A 15,257-nucleotide genomic window follows, 5' to 3' on the forward strand; every position below is an offset into this window, starting at 1 on the left:
ATGTGAAAGAGTTTTCTATGTTTTCAAGTTTTATATTTTGAGGTCTTTTTAGAATTAAAAATTCGATTTCATTTATTTTTACAGAGAAGATAAGGGAGGGAGAAAGAGAGGGAGAGAAACATCGATTGGCTGCCTCTCGTACTCACTCCAGTCAGGGACCAAACCTACAACTCAGGCATGTGCCCTGACTGGGATTCAAACTGGTGACCTTTCGCTTTGTGGTCCGACACCCAACCAACTGAAACACACTGGCCAGGGTTTCAGGCCTTATGTTTAAACCTTTAATTCACTTTGAGTTTATTTTGTATATTGTGCAAGAAAGTAGTCTAGTTTCATTTTCTTTGTATGTGTCTGTCCAGTTTTCCCAACTCCATTTATCGAAGAATCTGTCTTTAACCCAATGTATAATCTTGCCCCCTTTGTCACAGATTAACTGACTGTATAAATGAGGTTTTATTTCTTGGATCTCTGTTCTGTTCCATTGATCAATATGTCTGTTTTTGTGCCAGTATCATACCGTTCTGATTATTAGAGCAGTAATATAGTTTGAAGTCAGGAAATGTGATACCTCCAACTTTGTTCTTCTTTTTCAAGATTGTTTTGGCTATTCCGGATCTTTTCTGGTTCCATGTAAATTTTAGGATTACTTGTTCTTGTTCTGAGAAGAATGCCACTGAGAGAAGATATTCCCAAATAATACATCTAACAAGAGGTTAATATCCAAAGTGTATAAGGAACTCATACAACTCAAATTTAAAGAATGGATAAAAAACTAGCAGAGGACCTGAACAGACATTTCTCCACGGAGAACAAACAGATGGCCAACAGACATATGAAAAGCCGCTCACCATTACTAATGAGCATGAAAATGCAAACCAAAACCACAATGAGGTATTAGCTCGCACCTGTCAGAATGGCTATTATCAAAAAGTCAATAATTAACAAGTGTTGAAAAGAACGTCAAGAAGGGAAACTATATGCGCTATTGGGATTGTAAATTGGGGTAGCTACTATGGAAAACGGTATGGAGGTTCCTCAAAAAATTTAAGATTATTCACCCAAAGGAAACAAAAACACTAATTTGAAAAGATATATGCACCCCTGTGTTCATCACATTATTTACAATAGCCAAGATACGAAAGCAGCCTAGGTGCCTGTTGATGGATGAATGAATAAAGAAGATTGTACATACCTACACACACACACAATTACTAAAATTTTGTGGCACACCAAAAATATATATAATTTACCAATCTGACCAAAAATAGGTATAATTTTGATTTGATTCATTCATACCTGACAGCTATTGTTGTGTTGGCTGTTGTCATTGTTTAATTTGACAATCGAAAGGGAAAGAAGTCAGTGCTCCTGACTAGATAGTCAGGTATTACATGTTTTAAAAATTCTTGTGACATACCGGCTGAAAATTACTGAGTTGGAAGGTATTATCCTAAGTGAAATAAGTCAGTCAGAGAAAAACAAACACTGTACAGTTTAACTCATACGTGGAATCTAAAACAAAACAAATGAACAAAAAAAATAGAACTGGACTTTTAGATACAAAGAACAAACTGATGGTTGCCGGAGGGGAGGTGGGTAGGGGACTGGGTGCGGAGGGTAAAGGAGAATGAGCAGTATAAACTTCCGGTTTTAAGATACATAAGCTGTGCACAGTGTACCACACAGGTGATGCGGTCAATAGCATTGTAATGACTTTGTACGGCCATAGAAGGTTACTAGGCTCATTATTGTGATCACATTATAAGGTATAGAAATGTCATATCTTTACGTTGTGTGCCTGAAATTAAGACCTATAATTTAAAAAAGCAGGGACTCAATTACATACTTATATACCTGTGTTCTTAGCAGCATTATTTACAAAAGCCAAAAAATGGAAGAAACCCAAGTGTCCATTGATGGATGAATGGATAAACAAAATGTATACACATACAATGAAATAGGATTATATGTATAAAAAGTAAAAAAATTCTGACACAGACGACAACATGAATGAACCTTGAAGCTATTATGCTGCATGAACTAAGCCAGTCACCGGAGGACAAATACAGTTAATTCCACGCATATAACTTACCTACGGAGAAGAATTCATAGACACAGAAAGGGGAGTGGCAGGTGCCAAGGGCTTAAGGGAGGGAGGGACAGGGAGACATTGTTTAACGGGTACAAGGTTTCAGTTCTGCAAGACGAGAAGAGTTCTGGAGAGGGATGGTGGTGACGGCTGTACAACGATGAGAAAGGACTTTCTGCCAGCAAGTCAAACGTTGTAAAAAGGCTGAAATGGTAAATTTTGTGTTCTGTTTCTCCTACCACAACAAAAGCCACAAACTCAGAGAGGATTTCTTCAACAATTGTAACAGGAAAATGTTACTGACCATAATATTCCAAAAATGTTATTAACAGCCAAAACAAGTGCCACATATCAATGAAAAGACAAATGATACCAAAAAAATGGCCTGGCCATGTAAAGGCTAATGTACAGATTAAAAACAGCCAGTAAAGTGATTAACAAACCTTCAAGTTTTGGTAATTACAGAAATTTTAAAAAATCATTGCCAATAATGTTAGCCACATTTTATTTATTTATTTTTATTTATTTATCTTTATAGGGGAAGGGAAAGAGAGAGGGAGAGAAATACCAATATATGGTTGCCTGTCATGCGTCCCCTGTTGGGAACTGGCCTGCAACCCAGGCATGTGCCCTGACTGGGAATCGAACTGCGATCCTTTGGTTCGCAGTCCCACGCTCAATCCACTGAGCTACATCAGCCAGAGCTGTTAGCAACATTAAAAAAATCATAAACAGTGGAGGCTTTGCTAAAAGGGACTGTGTTATTAAGAATGCAAATTTGATATAATTCAGTATTTTGATGTAATATATATTTGGAAAAAATTTTAATCTATCACAATTTGAAATGTCTACATACTTTCACATATAAATTCCACTCTTAAGTCCACATCTTACAGAAATATTTTAAAAGTGCATAAAGATATGCAACAGTGAAACTTGGAAGTGACTTGAAGTTGAGAATGCTCAATAAATTGAGACATATGTATGCGATTGTCTGTTATGAGATACTAAAAAGGAATGAAGTAAATCTGTAAGTACTGACACGGAAGGATGCATCCTGTGACACCTAAATCAGGGAAAAAAGCAAAGTGCAAAACAGCAGGCATTGTCAGCGCCTTTTTAAAACAGCCCGAAACTGGGCCCAACCCGGATGCCGCCCATGACCATGAACAAACCGGCACATCAAGTGCGCAGCAATGAATACCGAGGAGCTGCCACTCCGCGCCACAACACGAGCGAATCCCACAGATGTGACGTCCAGTGAAAGAAGCTATACACCAGAGAATAGGCGCTGAATGATTCTATTTGTACAAAAACAGGCAAAGCCAACCTATGCCATTAGAAGTCAGGACAGTGGAAGCAGCAGTTAGTGACACAGAGGGAGGCGGGGGCCACCAGCCCAGGTGATGTTGGAATGAGTGATCTGTGTGCTGGTTACACAGGTGATTTGTACTGCCCTTCAGAAAACGTCACATTATGTGCATGGAGTCAGCCTGTTTTTCCTTAAAATTATGCATGCACAATTCCAGGCCTCAGCTTCTTCACTCGTAAAGCAGCAATACCGAAAGTAGCTATCTCACAGAGTCACCAGAGAGATGAATGACACTGAACATGAGGGCACACGGTAGTCACTATATGAGTGTTTATGCTCTATTACATATCAGTGCCTACAAAACATGCAAATCTGTTTTTTAAAAAATACATGGTATGCCAATAAACTCAAACAAGAGCCATTTAGAAATGATGGTTATTTGACAAAGGAGCAAGAACACACAATGGGGTGAAGACAGTCTCTTCAATAAATGCTGCTGTTAAAATCAGACAGACACATGCAATGAATGAACCTAGACCACTAACTTACATCATACACAAGAATAAACTCAAAATGAATTAAAGACTTAAATGTAAGGCATGAAACCATAAAAATCCTACAAGAAAACACAGGCAATAAAATTTCAGATATTTCTGATAGCAATATTTTTGCAGATATATTTCCTAGGGCAAGGGAAACAAAGAAAAAATATTAAATGGGACTACATTAATAAAAAAGTTTTGTATAGCAAAAAAAGCCATCAACAAAATAAACAGGGAGAATATATTTGCCAATGATACACCTGATAAGGGGTTAATTTCCAAAATATATAAAGGATTTATACCATTCAACACCAAGAAGACCACCACCCAATTAAAGCATAAGCAAAGGACTGAAATAGATACTTCTCCAGAAAGGATATACAAATGGCCAATAGACATACAAAAAACGTTCAATGTCATCAGAGAGATGCAAATTAAAACCACAATGAGATATGACCTCATGCCTGTCAGAATGTCCATCATCAGTAAATCAACAAACAAGTGCTGGCGAGGATGTGGAGAAAAGGTAATTGTGCACTGTTGGTGAGAATACAGACTCGTGCATCTACTGTGCAAAACAATATGGAGTTTCCTCAAAAAATTAAAAATGGAACTGCTTTTTGACCTTGCTATCCCACCTCTGGGAATATATCTGAAGAAACCCAAAACATTGATTCAAAAGAATATATGTACCCCTATAATCACTGCAGTGTTATTTACAATAGTCAAGATCTGGAAACAGCCCAAGCATCCATTAGTTGATGAGTGGATAAAACAGCTGTGGTAAATCTACACAATGGAATACTACTCAGCTGTAAAAATAAAGGAACTCTTCCCTTTTCCAACAGCATGGATGGACTTCAAGATTATTATGCTAAGTGAAGTAGGCCAGTCAGAGAAAGATGAATAGCGTATGATTTCACTTATATGTGGAATCTAATGAACAAAATAAACTGACAAACAAAATAGTAACAGAGGCACATGGAACACACTGACAGCTGTCCAAGGGGATGGCGGGTAGGGGGCTGGATGAAAGAAGGTGAAGGGATTGAGAAAAAACACATACATATAACACACAGATGCAGACAACCATGTGGGGATAGCCAGAGGGTCAGGGTGGTGGGGGCAGGAGGAGGTGGGCAAAGGACAGGGGGAATGGGGACTGGAAGAGACTCAGCTTGGAGCGATGGGCACCTGATGCAGTGTGCACATGCCACTGCGTTGAGATGCACCCTTGAAACCTGTATGGTTTGGTGAACCGGGGTCACTCCAATACATTCAGTTAAAAAATAATAGTGGTAACCTAGGAGTTAGGTTGTAAAGTGAGCAGATGAGTTTTCATTTTTAACTTTAAATTTCTCTTTTGTTTGAATTTACCATAAGAAACACCATGTATTAACTGTGTAATTAGATATATGTGCAATAAGGAAATGTTAAATTACTTCTGAGATGTTTACCAAATTCAATTTTTAAAAAAAGCATTCATTCCTGAGGTACTTGAATCTTTAAAACAATGCAATCACTTATGTAAAACCATGTACCTACGGGTAAGAACTGGAAGATAGCATTCAAACAGGAAAATAGTCTGTCTTCTTAGAGCGAAGAAATTACGCTCGTCCCCCTCACAAACACTCTTTAATATGCTGGCTGCATTCTCCTTTCAATTGTCACAGATTTTCACACTTTCCCAGAGCACTATCAGATCAAACCCAGCCACTTTTCATCTTTTAATACCTACTTCAAGTTCCTATTCAACCCAAGCCCCCCTGACCTCCAAAACCAGCACATTTACTCCTCCCTGATTCTGGAGTTTCTTGTCTGTACCAGTCCCACAGAAACCAGGTCTCCCAGGCCCCCCTGTGGTCCTCAGGCCTCACCCTTCCTCTGGGGATCACAAAGTCCCATCACTAGACTCCCCACATGCATGTGGACCAGTTACATGGCTGTCCTTCCCAGAGACAGGAATGATCGTAAGGCCCTAGTGATACATAACTTTGAGGACTACTGATCTATCTCCTTTACTCGGCAGCATATCTAACCTACCAGGTGATGTCTCCAATACTATTATCTTACACTGTTACTGAACTGTTCCTGAGCTTCTGCTTTGTTTTCCCAGGTGGCTGCATAAATTCCCAGGGTGCAAGTGGTGTATCTTAATCAGTGTTTATTGATATTCCCGCTTACTGCTTACCTACCAGTGTCTTGGTGTCTGTGATGGTCTGCACACGGTAGACCATCCAAATACAGCTCCTGATTTACCTTTCATATACCCCAAATTGCTCTGTGACATAGAAAGAATTTCTATATTGGTCCCCGATTTTAGAGTTAGAAAATGAGGTATGCAGCCATCAGTGAAGATTAGGAACTCAGTACCACTCATAAGCAAAGCGCAGACTGGCTGATGCAGGCCAAGGGCCCTCTGCTGTGCCACATACTGCTTCCTGTGGCTAGAAAAAGCTGGGCAACACAGGAGGAACAGATCACTTTCCCAGGGAAGGCAAGCAGGGTTAAGGAGAGTTTTATCCAAAAATAACTGTTTTAAATGAAATCCAAAGTTAGAAACCAGGTCACTTGTATCAAGGGGAAAACAGAGCATGGTGCTAGCCCTTCAATGCCTTGATGCTAATTTTAAAAATCCAGGTGAATGTAGCCCGGTACCAAGAAAGCCAACTTGGAGAGCAGAGCACCTATTGCATTTCAGTCATTGTCAATGCCCTTAACCAAGTGCCCTTGCACAGTGCATGTCCTTCCCGACTGTGCGCGGTGGGTCTAGGTTAAGGAAAATGCAGACCCCACAGTCGGGATGCCTGTGGCGGGACACTGGACCCATGTTTCCTTCTTATGCTGCCTCACCTACACAATGTGGATGGTTACACTGCTTGCTTCGAGTGGTGATTAGAAGGATTAAATAGGAAATACTAGTGCCTTATGCAGTTAATTATTTATAATTAGCAGGCCAATCTTTAAATGCAGTATTCTGTGCTTCCCAAAAGGTCACAATGGTCTCATTCAAAATTATATGAAGCACTGAAGTGCAAGAAAGGTGTTCAAATTGGAAATGACTTGACTGTACCTGACATAAACCCAAAGTACAAAATAATAAAATAAAATTATTAAGAGGCATTTGTGAGTCATGAATTCATGCCTTGGTTTTGGATTTGAAATGGAGAAAAAGACAGGAAAACTGGTCCCTTTTTTGCAGGAAAATAAGTAGCCTGCTTTTCTAAAAACTGAGCAATTTAATGATGTAAATGCCACAGCCTTAATATTTATGTTTATTTGGGAAGAATTAATAAGGCAAAAACCTAGAAGTCTCAGCAAATGGACCTATATCCAAAGAGGACTTGTGATATCTATTTCCACCCACTAAAAAAATTATGAAAATCTTTCGATAACGCTCCACAACAAATGTGTGCCACGGGGATGGTTTTCGTCCTGCTCCTTCAGAAATCAGGAGCAGCGACACTCTCCGGCTCCTTAGTACCTGTGACTCCTTCAGTCCCAAGTTGATGGCAAGTTTCTTTCGGTCTATTTTGCTGATATATTTCTGCTTCTGAAACATTTTCTCCAGAGCCTTTCTCTGGTCCTCGGAAAAGACGGCTCTTCTTAAAATACCCCTCCGAGCTTTGGAATTGGAGTCCTGTGTCAGGAGGGGCAGCACCTTCTCCTCTCCTACGAGGGAAAAAAGATACGAAAGCTTTAGTGAGGAGGAGTCAGTCTGTCTTTCCAGGGCAGTGTCCTCCTTGTCTGTACCACGGCTCAGTTATCTTGTCTCTGAACTCTGCATGCTTAGAGCAGTGCTTCTTGACCAATTTTTGGTGTCGGACTCTGTTAAGAATCTGGCAAATGCTCTTTGCCCTCCCAATCCTGTGTGCTGTGCCAGAAAGTCCACAGTCCCAAGTAACAAAACTCCATTGCAGAACAAGTAGGTGATTTAAACACTTTGATTTTCTCTAATTCTTCGTTTACTTATTCATTCATTTTCCCCAGAAATTTTCCAACACTCATCATATGCCAGGCACTGTGTTCAATGCTACACACTGAGAAATAATACAGGTATCTTTTATCACACACATTACCTGTAAAACCTGGTGAAAGGTGTTTATTGAGCTAATGTCACAAGTATAATAACGAAGTATTCCTGGGCAGAGTACCTTAAGAACACAAAACAAGGAGTCCGACCTTAAACCCGGATGTCAGGGGAGACTTATAAGAATCAGAGATGTTTCATCAGAGAAAAGAGGTTTGGAAGAACCCCCAACCACCATCTCCCCAGATCAGCTGATCACCCACTCCTTCAAGTCTGAGACATTTACTACTACTTCTGCTTTTCTGGGGCTAGCACAACACTGGTTCCCACCCTTTAAGAGTTTCATTCATAATCCATTCATTTTTTAATTCATTCATTCATTCGGCTTCCTAGTTGTGAAGGGGGGTCCTAATCCCCATAACCTGTGAATATGTGACATTACATAGCAAGGGGGAACTAAGGTTACAGATAGAATTATAGTTGCTAATCAGCTGACCCTGAGATTAGAAGAGTACCTTGTAAATATCCAGGTGGGCCCAATACAATTACACAGGTCTTCATAAGTGGAAGAAGGAATCAAAAAAGAAGTCATAGTCAGAGAGAGATTTGAAGATGCTTCACTTCTTGCTCTGAAGATGAAGGAGGATGGAGCCACAAGCCAAGAGAGACAAGCAATCACTGGAAAAGGAAAGGGAACCCATTCTCCCCAGAGCCTCTGGGAGTAATGCAGTGCTGCTGACACCCTAATTTTAGTGCAGTGAGACCACTGCAGGCTCCAAACTTCCAGAAATATAAGTAAGGTATTAAGTTTGAATTGTTTCAGGAAGAGAAGTTTGTGAAAATCTGTTACAGTAGCAAGAAGACACCCACCATACAGTGAGTATCCCAGACAATTAGCACATGGTCCCTGCCCGCAAGCAGCCTGCCCTCTCGTGGGAGGACTGACATATGACCATCCCTCCAAAAATAGGCATCTGGAGAGCAGGGATTCCAGTTTATATTTTGGTGCTTAATAATTATTTTTAAATAAACAAGCAAATGAATAGACATTTCATATAGACATAAGTACTAGAATAGAATGATCCATAAAAAGTTCTACATCACAAAGGAGAAAATGAGTTCAGAGAAAACAGTTGTGTTGAGCCAAGTCTAAAATAACAAACCAGACTTCCGCCAAGATGGAGGCATAGGTGGAAACACTGTGCCTTCTCCCACAACCAAATTTGGATACAACAAAAGTTTTGGAGAACTAAGACACACCCAGAGACCAGAAAACCGAATTATACGGAAGTCCAACAGCTACGAACCGTTCAACGGGGACGGTAAGAGAGGCAGAGCCAGCAGCGGAGCAGGGTCGGGAAGGACAGACCTAGGAGCGCAGGCAGCCCAGACCTAGTCGGGATGCGGGACAGACTGACCAAGGTCGCACATTCGCGTGCAGTGAGACGGACCACGCAGGCCCCAGGGGGCGAACCCAGTGGTGGAGGGCGGACAGTGGTGGCACACTCGTGTGCAGTGGAGCGGGGCGCGTGGCCCTGGTGCCGGTGGTGGCTGCGGTGCTGGTGGGGGTCGCGGAGGTGGGCGCGGGAGGGAAGCCATTGTCCCTCTTTGACCCCGCCCCCACATACAATGTCACAACCCAGCGACTGAGTTGCCCTGCTCTGGTGAAAACCTAGGGCTCCATTCCTGCTACTTAACAGGCATGAACAGCCCAAAAGATGATGCAAGAACTCAAAGTCCCAGAGCCAATAACTCTAAGTGACCAACAGATTGCCAGCCTCTCAGAAGCCCAATTTAAAACACTATTTATCAGGATGCTCACAGAATTGGTAGAGTACAGTCACAAATTAGAGGAACATATGAAGGCTAAACTAATTGAAATGAAGGGAGAGGTCCAGGAAACCAATAGCGATGGAAAGGAAAATGGGACTCAAATCAAGGGAGTGGACCAGAAGGAAGAACGAAACATCCAACCAGAAAATAGTAAAGAAACAAGAATTCAAAAAAATGAGGAGAGGCTTAGGAACCTCCAGGACATCTTTAAACGTTCCAACATCCGGATTATAGGGGTACCAGAAGGGGGAAAGAAACAGCCACGAGTGGAAAATGTATTTGAACAAATAATAAAGGAGAACTTCCCCAGTCTGGCAAAGGAAATAGACTTCCAGGAAATCCAGGAAGCTCAGAGAGTGCCAAAGAAGTTGGACCCAAGAAGGAACACACCAAGGCACATCATAATTACATTAGCCAAGACTAAAATGAAGGAGAGAATCCTAGAAGCAGCAAGGGATAAGGGGACAGTCACCTACAAAGGAGTACCCATCAGACTGTCAGCGGATTTCTCAAAAGAGACCTTACAGGCAAGAAGGGGCTGGAAAGAAGTATTCCAAGTCATGAAATCCAAAGACCTACAGCCAAGATTGCTTTATCCAGCAAAACTTTCATTTAGAATGGAAGGACAGATAAAGTGCTTCTCAGACAAGGTCAAGTTCAAGGAGTTCATCATCACCAAGCCCTTATTATATGAAATGCTAAAGGGACTTATATAAGAAAGAGATGATGAAAAATATCAACAGTGAAAGGACAGAAAACTCACAGTTATTAACAACCACACCTAAAACAAAAGCAAACCAAGAGGACAGCTAGATCAGGAGTGGAACCATAGAAATGAAGAATACATGGAGGGTTAGAAACAGGGGGGTGGGAGGAGGAGAAGGGGGGAGAAGTCACAGAAAATAGCATAGATGGTAGGTAGAAAATAGATAGGGGGGGAGGGTGAGAATAGTGGGGGAAATATAGAATCTAAAGAAGTTGAGACACGTGGTTATAAACTACGGGGGGAGAAGGGTGGGGGAGGGAGTGTGCGGGTGGAGGGGAATGAAGGGGGGAATAGAACAACTGTAATGGTATAATCAATAAACTATATTTAAAAAAATTTTTTAAATAAATAAATAAATAAATAAAATAACAAACCAGTTCAAAAGAGAAAGAACCAAGGCCAAATGAGGCAGAGTAACCAGCACGTCTAAAAGCACTACAGCACAAAGGAATAAAGTCTGTCCAAGGATAAGTAAGCAGGCTGCAAGGCTGGGGAAGGCCCCCAATCAGAGAGAGCACTGCCAACCACATACACCCTGCAGCTGGGCTTCGTTTGGTTTTAGAATGTTGATTAGGAATGATGATTTAATTGTCCACCTTTATTAACTGGGAGGTTTCACGTAAAGTCCAGGTTTCCAACGTCTCTTCAAAGGCAACCACACTGGCTCACTTTCCCATGAAGCGAATGGCTACCAGAGTGAGTAGTGGGTGCTCCCTTTAGGGGGAACATGTGGCCCCCAGTTTATCGTAGCCTCACCTAGCTTGCCCTCTACCTGCGAGGCTCTGGAAGACATCTGGACCTCTGGCATAGGGATGATGGAATGGAGTCGAGCCAGGTCACAAAGGACTACAAGAATCTGGAACACTATCCAATACGTAGTGAAGATCAGAAGAAGCTGGGGGGGGGGGGCGGGCAGGGCTGGGAATATAAGACAGAGAACTGTACTTAAACAAGCATTAATTAAAAAAATAAAAATAATTAAAAAATAAAATAAAAATAAAAATAAAGAAGATGTTTAGGCAGGGTGTGACATGATAATGAGAAACACAAGCATACTCTGTGCATTATTTCATTTAATCCTTCCAACCAATCAATGCTATGAATGCTACTACAATTCTCCCCATTTTATAGATGAATAAAATGAAGCCCAGACAGCTTAAGTAACTTTATCCAAGGTCACATGGGTAGGGTTTCAAATCCAGGAAGACTGAATGCAAAACAAAGACTCCTAACCTTGCATAACACTCACACTCTCCTGACTTGTATCTTAGAAAGAGAATGTCAGTAAATAAATCTTGTTAATTCTACCTCTATAACATGGTAGCTCCCTATCCTACTTGTCTAAAAGACTGCGGACATCTCCCAAGGAGTCCCCCAGCCCTGGGTTACCGCTCCTTCTGGTTCATCCTCACACTGCAAGAACCACCGCTGGCCTCTCCCTCTTTCCTTCCAGCTCGGTAACCTTCGCACCTCCTTAGAAATGCCATAGCCTCTGGGGTATAATCACGCCAAATTCCTTACAAAGGTCCATTTTTACCGACAACCTGTCCATTCATCCTTTCATTGGATCCTAGTCAATTCTCCACTGACAAGACCACCTTTTTTGTGCCTGTCTCATGTCTCATAGGCTGAAGTCAGGTTTTGACCATTGAATTCACTATTTCTTTATCAGAGATTTAAGTGGCTTTATGGAATACTGGTCATTAATAAAAACAGTCTACATATTTTAGTATGTCCATCTTTTTCTAAATCTTTTTCTTCCCTAAACTTTCCTTGATACAGAGACTTTGGAATTGGCCCTTCTGCAATCTTTCAGAGCACAGATTTACCTGGTGGGATGACATTTCTCTCCAAAAGCTCAGGACAAAGGACTGTGAAGTAGGGAAAAACTGGGCTTGGATGCTGGCACTTACCAATGCGACTGGGAGCAAGCGAGACTCTTTCCGCTCATCTTACGTGGTTGTTCTAAGGACCTGATGAAACAGCACAAGGAAGTTGCATGGCCCATAGTAAAGATCCCACAAAGCTAGTTTACTTCTCCTTGTTGGATTTCATTTGATTCTTATAAGAATAATATGCCACAGACATCCTCTACAGATGGTTAAGGTCCACAGCCACGCAAAGGACACAGAGCGCAGCTGGTGACAAGGCTTTCTGAATCCAAACGCTGCAACCCTTCCTCTGCCCACACTGCCCCTTTACTCAGGTGCTGGACCACAACTGGGGAGGAAGAAAACATTTACAAACACAGCCAGACCTCCTGCCTGTGTCTATAGGCTTCTGCACCCTGTCCCGGGTCAGTCTGTGAGCCTGGACTACGTGGTATCTCCTGTACCACCTTGCAATTGTCTCCCCCAACTCCAATGTGCCCTTCTCACTTGGCATTTTGCTTCTGGAACTCTTAGTTAATAAATATATCCACTCTGTCCTTATTATATCCATATATATTAAAATTTAAATATGCAAAGGTAAAGTTCATTATGCTATATCCACTTGGTGAAATCTTAAAGAGCCATTGAAGATGAGGACTATGAAGATCAAGCAGCAGCAAAGAAATATACTATCATACACATAACATGTAAGATATATACTATGCTTACAACTAAGCAAAATTCAGAGGAAAAAGATTGAGAAGCAAAAATAAGCACTAAGACAGGCTACTGTTGGAGAGTTATGGACAAAAATTCATCTCCACTCTACTTAAGTCTAGTTCTACTTTCCAAGGAAAACAGCAAATACTCCAGCAGCCTTTGGGGGAATAGTCCTACAGAGAGATTGGGCTGCTGCTGAGAGGAACCCAGTCCATCCTTCAGGTGCTCACAGTTGACAGGGATGGGTCCAGGAAGAGTATTGATGGCCACCATCCAGTGAGCTAGATACCCACAGACCACAGCAGAGAAAGTACTTAGAACATCAGATAGGAAGCTGTTTAGTCTTGGAGGCCAACAGAGTAAGTCCTGAGAGAAGAGCAGCTAGAAAAATGGCAATTCCCCTTGCCGGCAACCCAGCCAAAGCAGGCAGAGCAGGGGGGTCAACATCTGCAGACACGTGCGAGGGACAAGGACATGTGAAACACGGTGGATCTAAGAATCTCGCCCAGCGTGGTGTTTCCAGATTGCAGGGTATGAACGGGGAGAACTCAGGAGGTAAACTGGGAAGGCAGATCAGGGCCACAGTGACTGGAGCAAGTTTAGATTATAACTTGCCACAGAGGAAAGCCTTTCAAGGAGGACCTGACTTAGAAAAGTCAATATTTTCTGAGTTAATAAAACTTTTTGTGTCTATATACATGTGCAAAACAAATTTATGGACCTATAAGGCTAATTTATTTTTAAAACATACATATATTTTTAAGTAGAGGTTTTAGAAGTAGAAGTCATGATTCTACCTTGTCACAGCCCCTTCTTCACCAAGATCTATATGTTTCAATAAAACAATGAGTAACACATTTAAATGCCCCAATTTTTCATAGAAGCGCATAGGTTTTGCTAATGAACTACTTTTAAGTAAAGAGAAACAAGATGCCCATCAAGGGAATCTATCAGTAAGTTATTCTCAACAGTGCGGTGCACAGTAACACTGGGGGGTCACGGACCCAAACCAGACCTCGTTCTCTGAAAGAGGGACCTAGAGTGGCTGTGAGGGCCCAAGGGTTAACTCCTGGATCTTACCCTCAGGTTTCAGTGCTCTGTAACAAACATGAATCCAGCCAATGAACAAGCAAAAAAAAAAATAATAGAGATAAAGAATATCACACTCTTCCTTTCCTTGCTGGTTGCCTGGTTTCTCTCAGCGCTGCCCTCAACGCACAAGTCAGGCACGTTTTCACGCAGTGACGTGCCTTGTCACTCTGCCAGAAGCTGCTTCCAGCGTTGGTGCTCCCTTGCATCTCTGACCCATAAGTATTTTACAAGTTCTCTCTGGACCTAACCATTAGGCACACTCATGAACTCACACTATTTTCATATTTTTGAAACCTATGAATCCATGCTTAAATTTACACCTGCAAAATAAACACAGACTCCGGGAACCTGGTGGCTCAGAAATCTCTCAAACACTACTGTAAATCTATAAGCAACAAACACCTCTAACTATTCTTACATTCATAATAAATGTCTGACTTGTGTAGAAACTTCCAGGTGACAAAAAATAAACAAATGAACAAAATAAAAGTAAAGAGTTGCAGAATTTAAGGCATGTAGTCGAGGAAAGGGCCACCAATTCAAGGTGCTATAGGCTTTACCAGATTAGGAATATCACTATGGTTATAATTTTATAATGAGGCTTTCACATATATTTGGGGCTCAACATGTGATGAAATATGTGCCAACTACATGCAGCATGTTGTGTAATCTTTACAACAATCACCAGCTGTGTATATATTACCACCCCCATTTTTCATAGGAAAAATTTGAGGCAATTGAGGTCAGACATCAGAGCAGAGCAAAGCCAATCAATGCTCTTTAAAACTACACCAAAGACTGTCAAAGTTATAAGTGGCTAGGGAAAGAAGTCGGCAGGTGGGGACGAGTCAAATTAAACGGGCAGAATGACCCAGGGTAGAAATAATTTCAAAGACCTGATTCCCTGGAGCTTGAGAAGTCCTCCAAATGCCAGCCAGGGAATACCCGCATGCAGAGGGCGTAGCAACAGGCACTAGTACAAATGGAGGTGCGCTGTGTGTA

General features: G+C 41.5%; 1 protein-coding gene across 1 annotated transcript in view; it reads right to left on the minus strand.

Moving 5' to 3' along the window:
• The window catches only part of DBX2 (developing brain homeobox 2), a 40,863-nt gene that overhangs the window by 4,162 nt on the left and 21,444 nt on the right, over positions 1-15,257 (minus strand). Inside the window, exon 3 of the mRNA XM_037061083.1 lies at positions 7,428-7,615. Coding sequence (XP_036916978.1) covers positions 7,428-7,615 — 188 coding nt within the window. The remainder of the gene's footprint in view (positions 1-7,427; positions 7,616-15,257) is intronic.

This window comes from Sturnira hondurensis, unplaced genomic scaffold, assembly GCF_014824575.4.
Source record: "Sturnira hondurensis isolate 20B ecotype Veracruz unplaced genomic scaffold, ASM1482457v3 Scaffold0013190, whole genome shotgun sequence".
NCBI classification, from domain to species: domain Eukaryota; kingdom Metazoa; phylum Chordata; class Mammalia; order Chiroptera; family Phyllostomidae; genus Sturnira; species Sturnira hondurensis.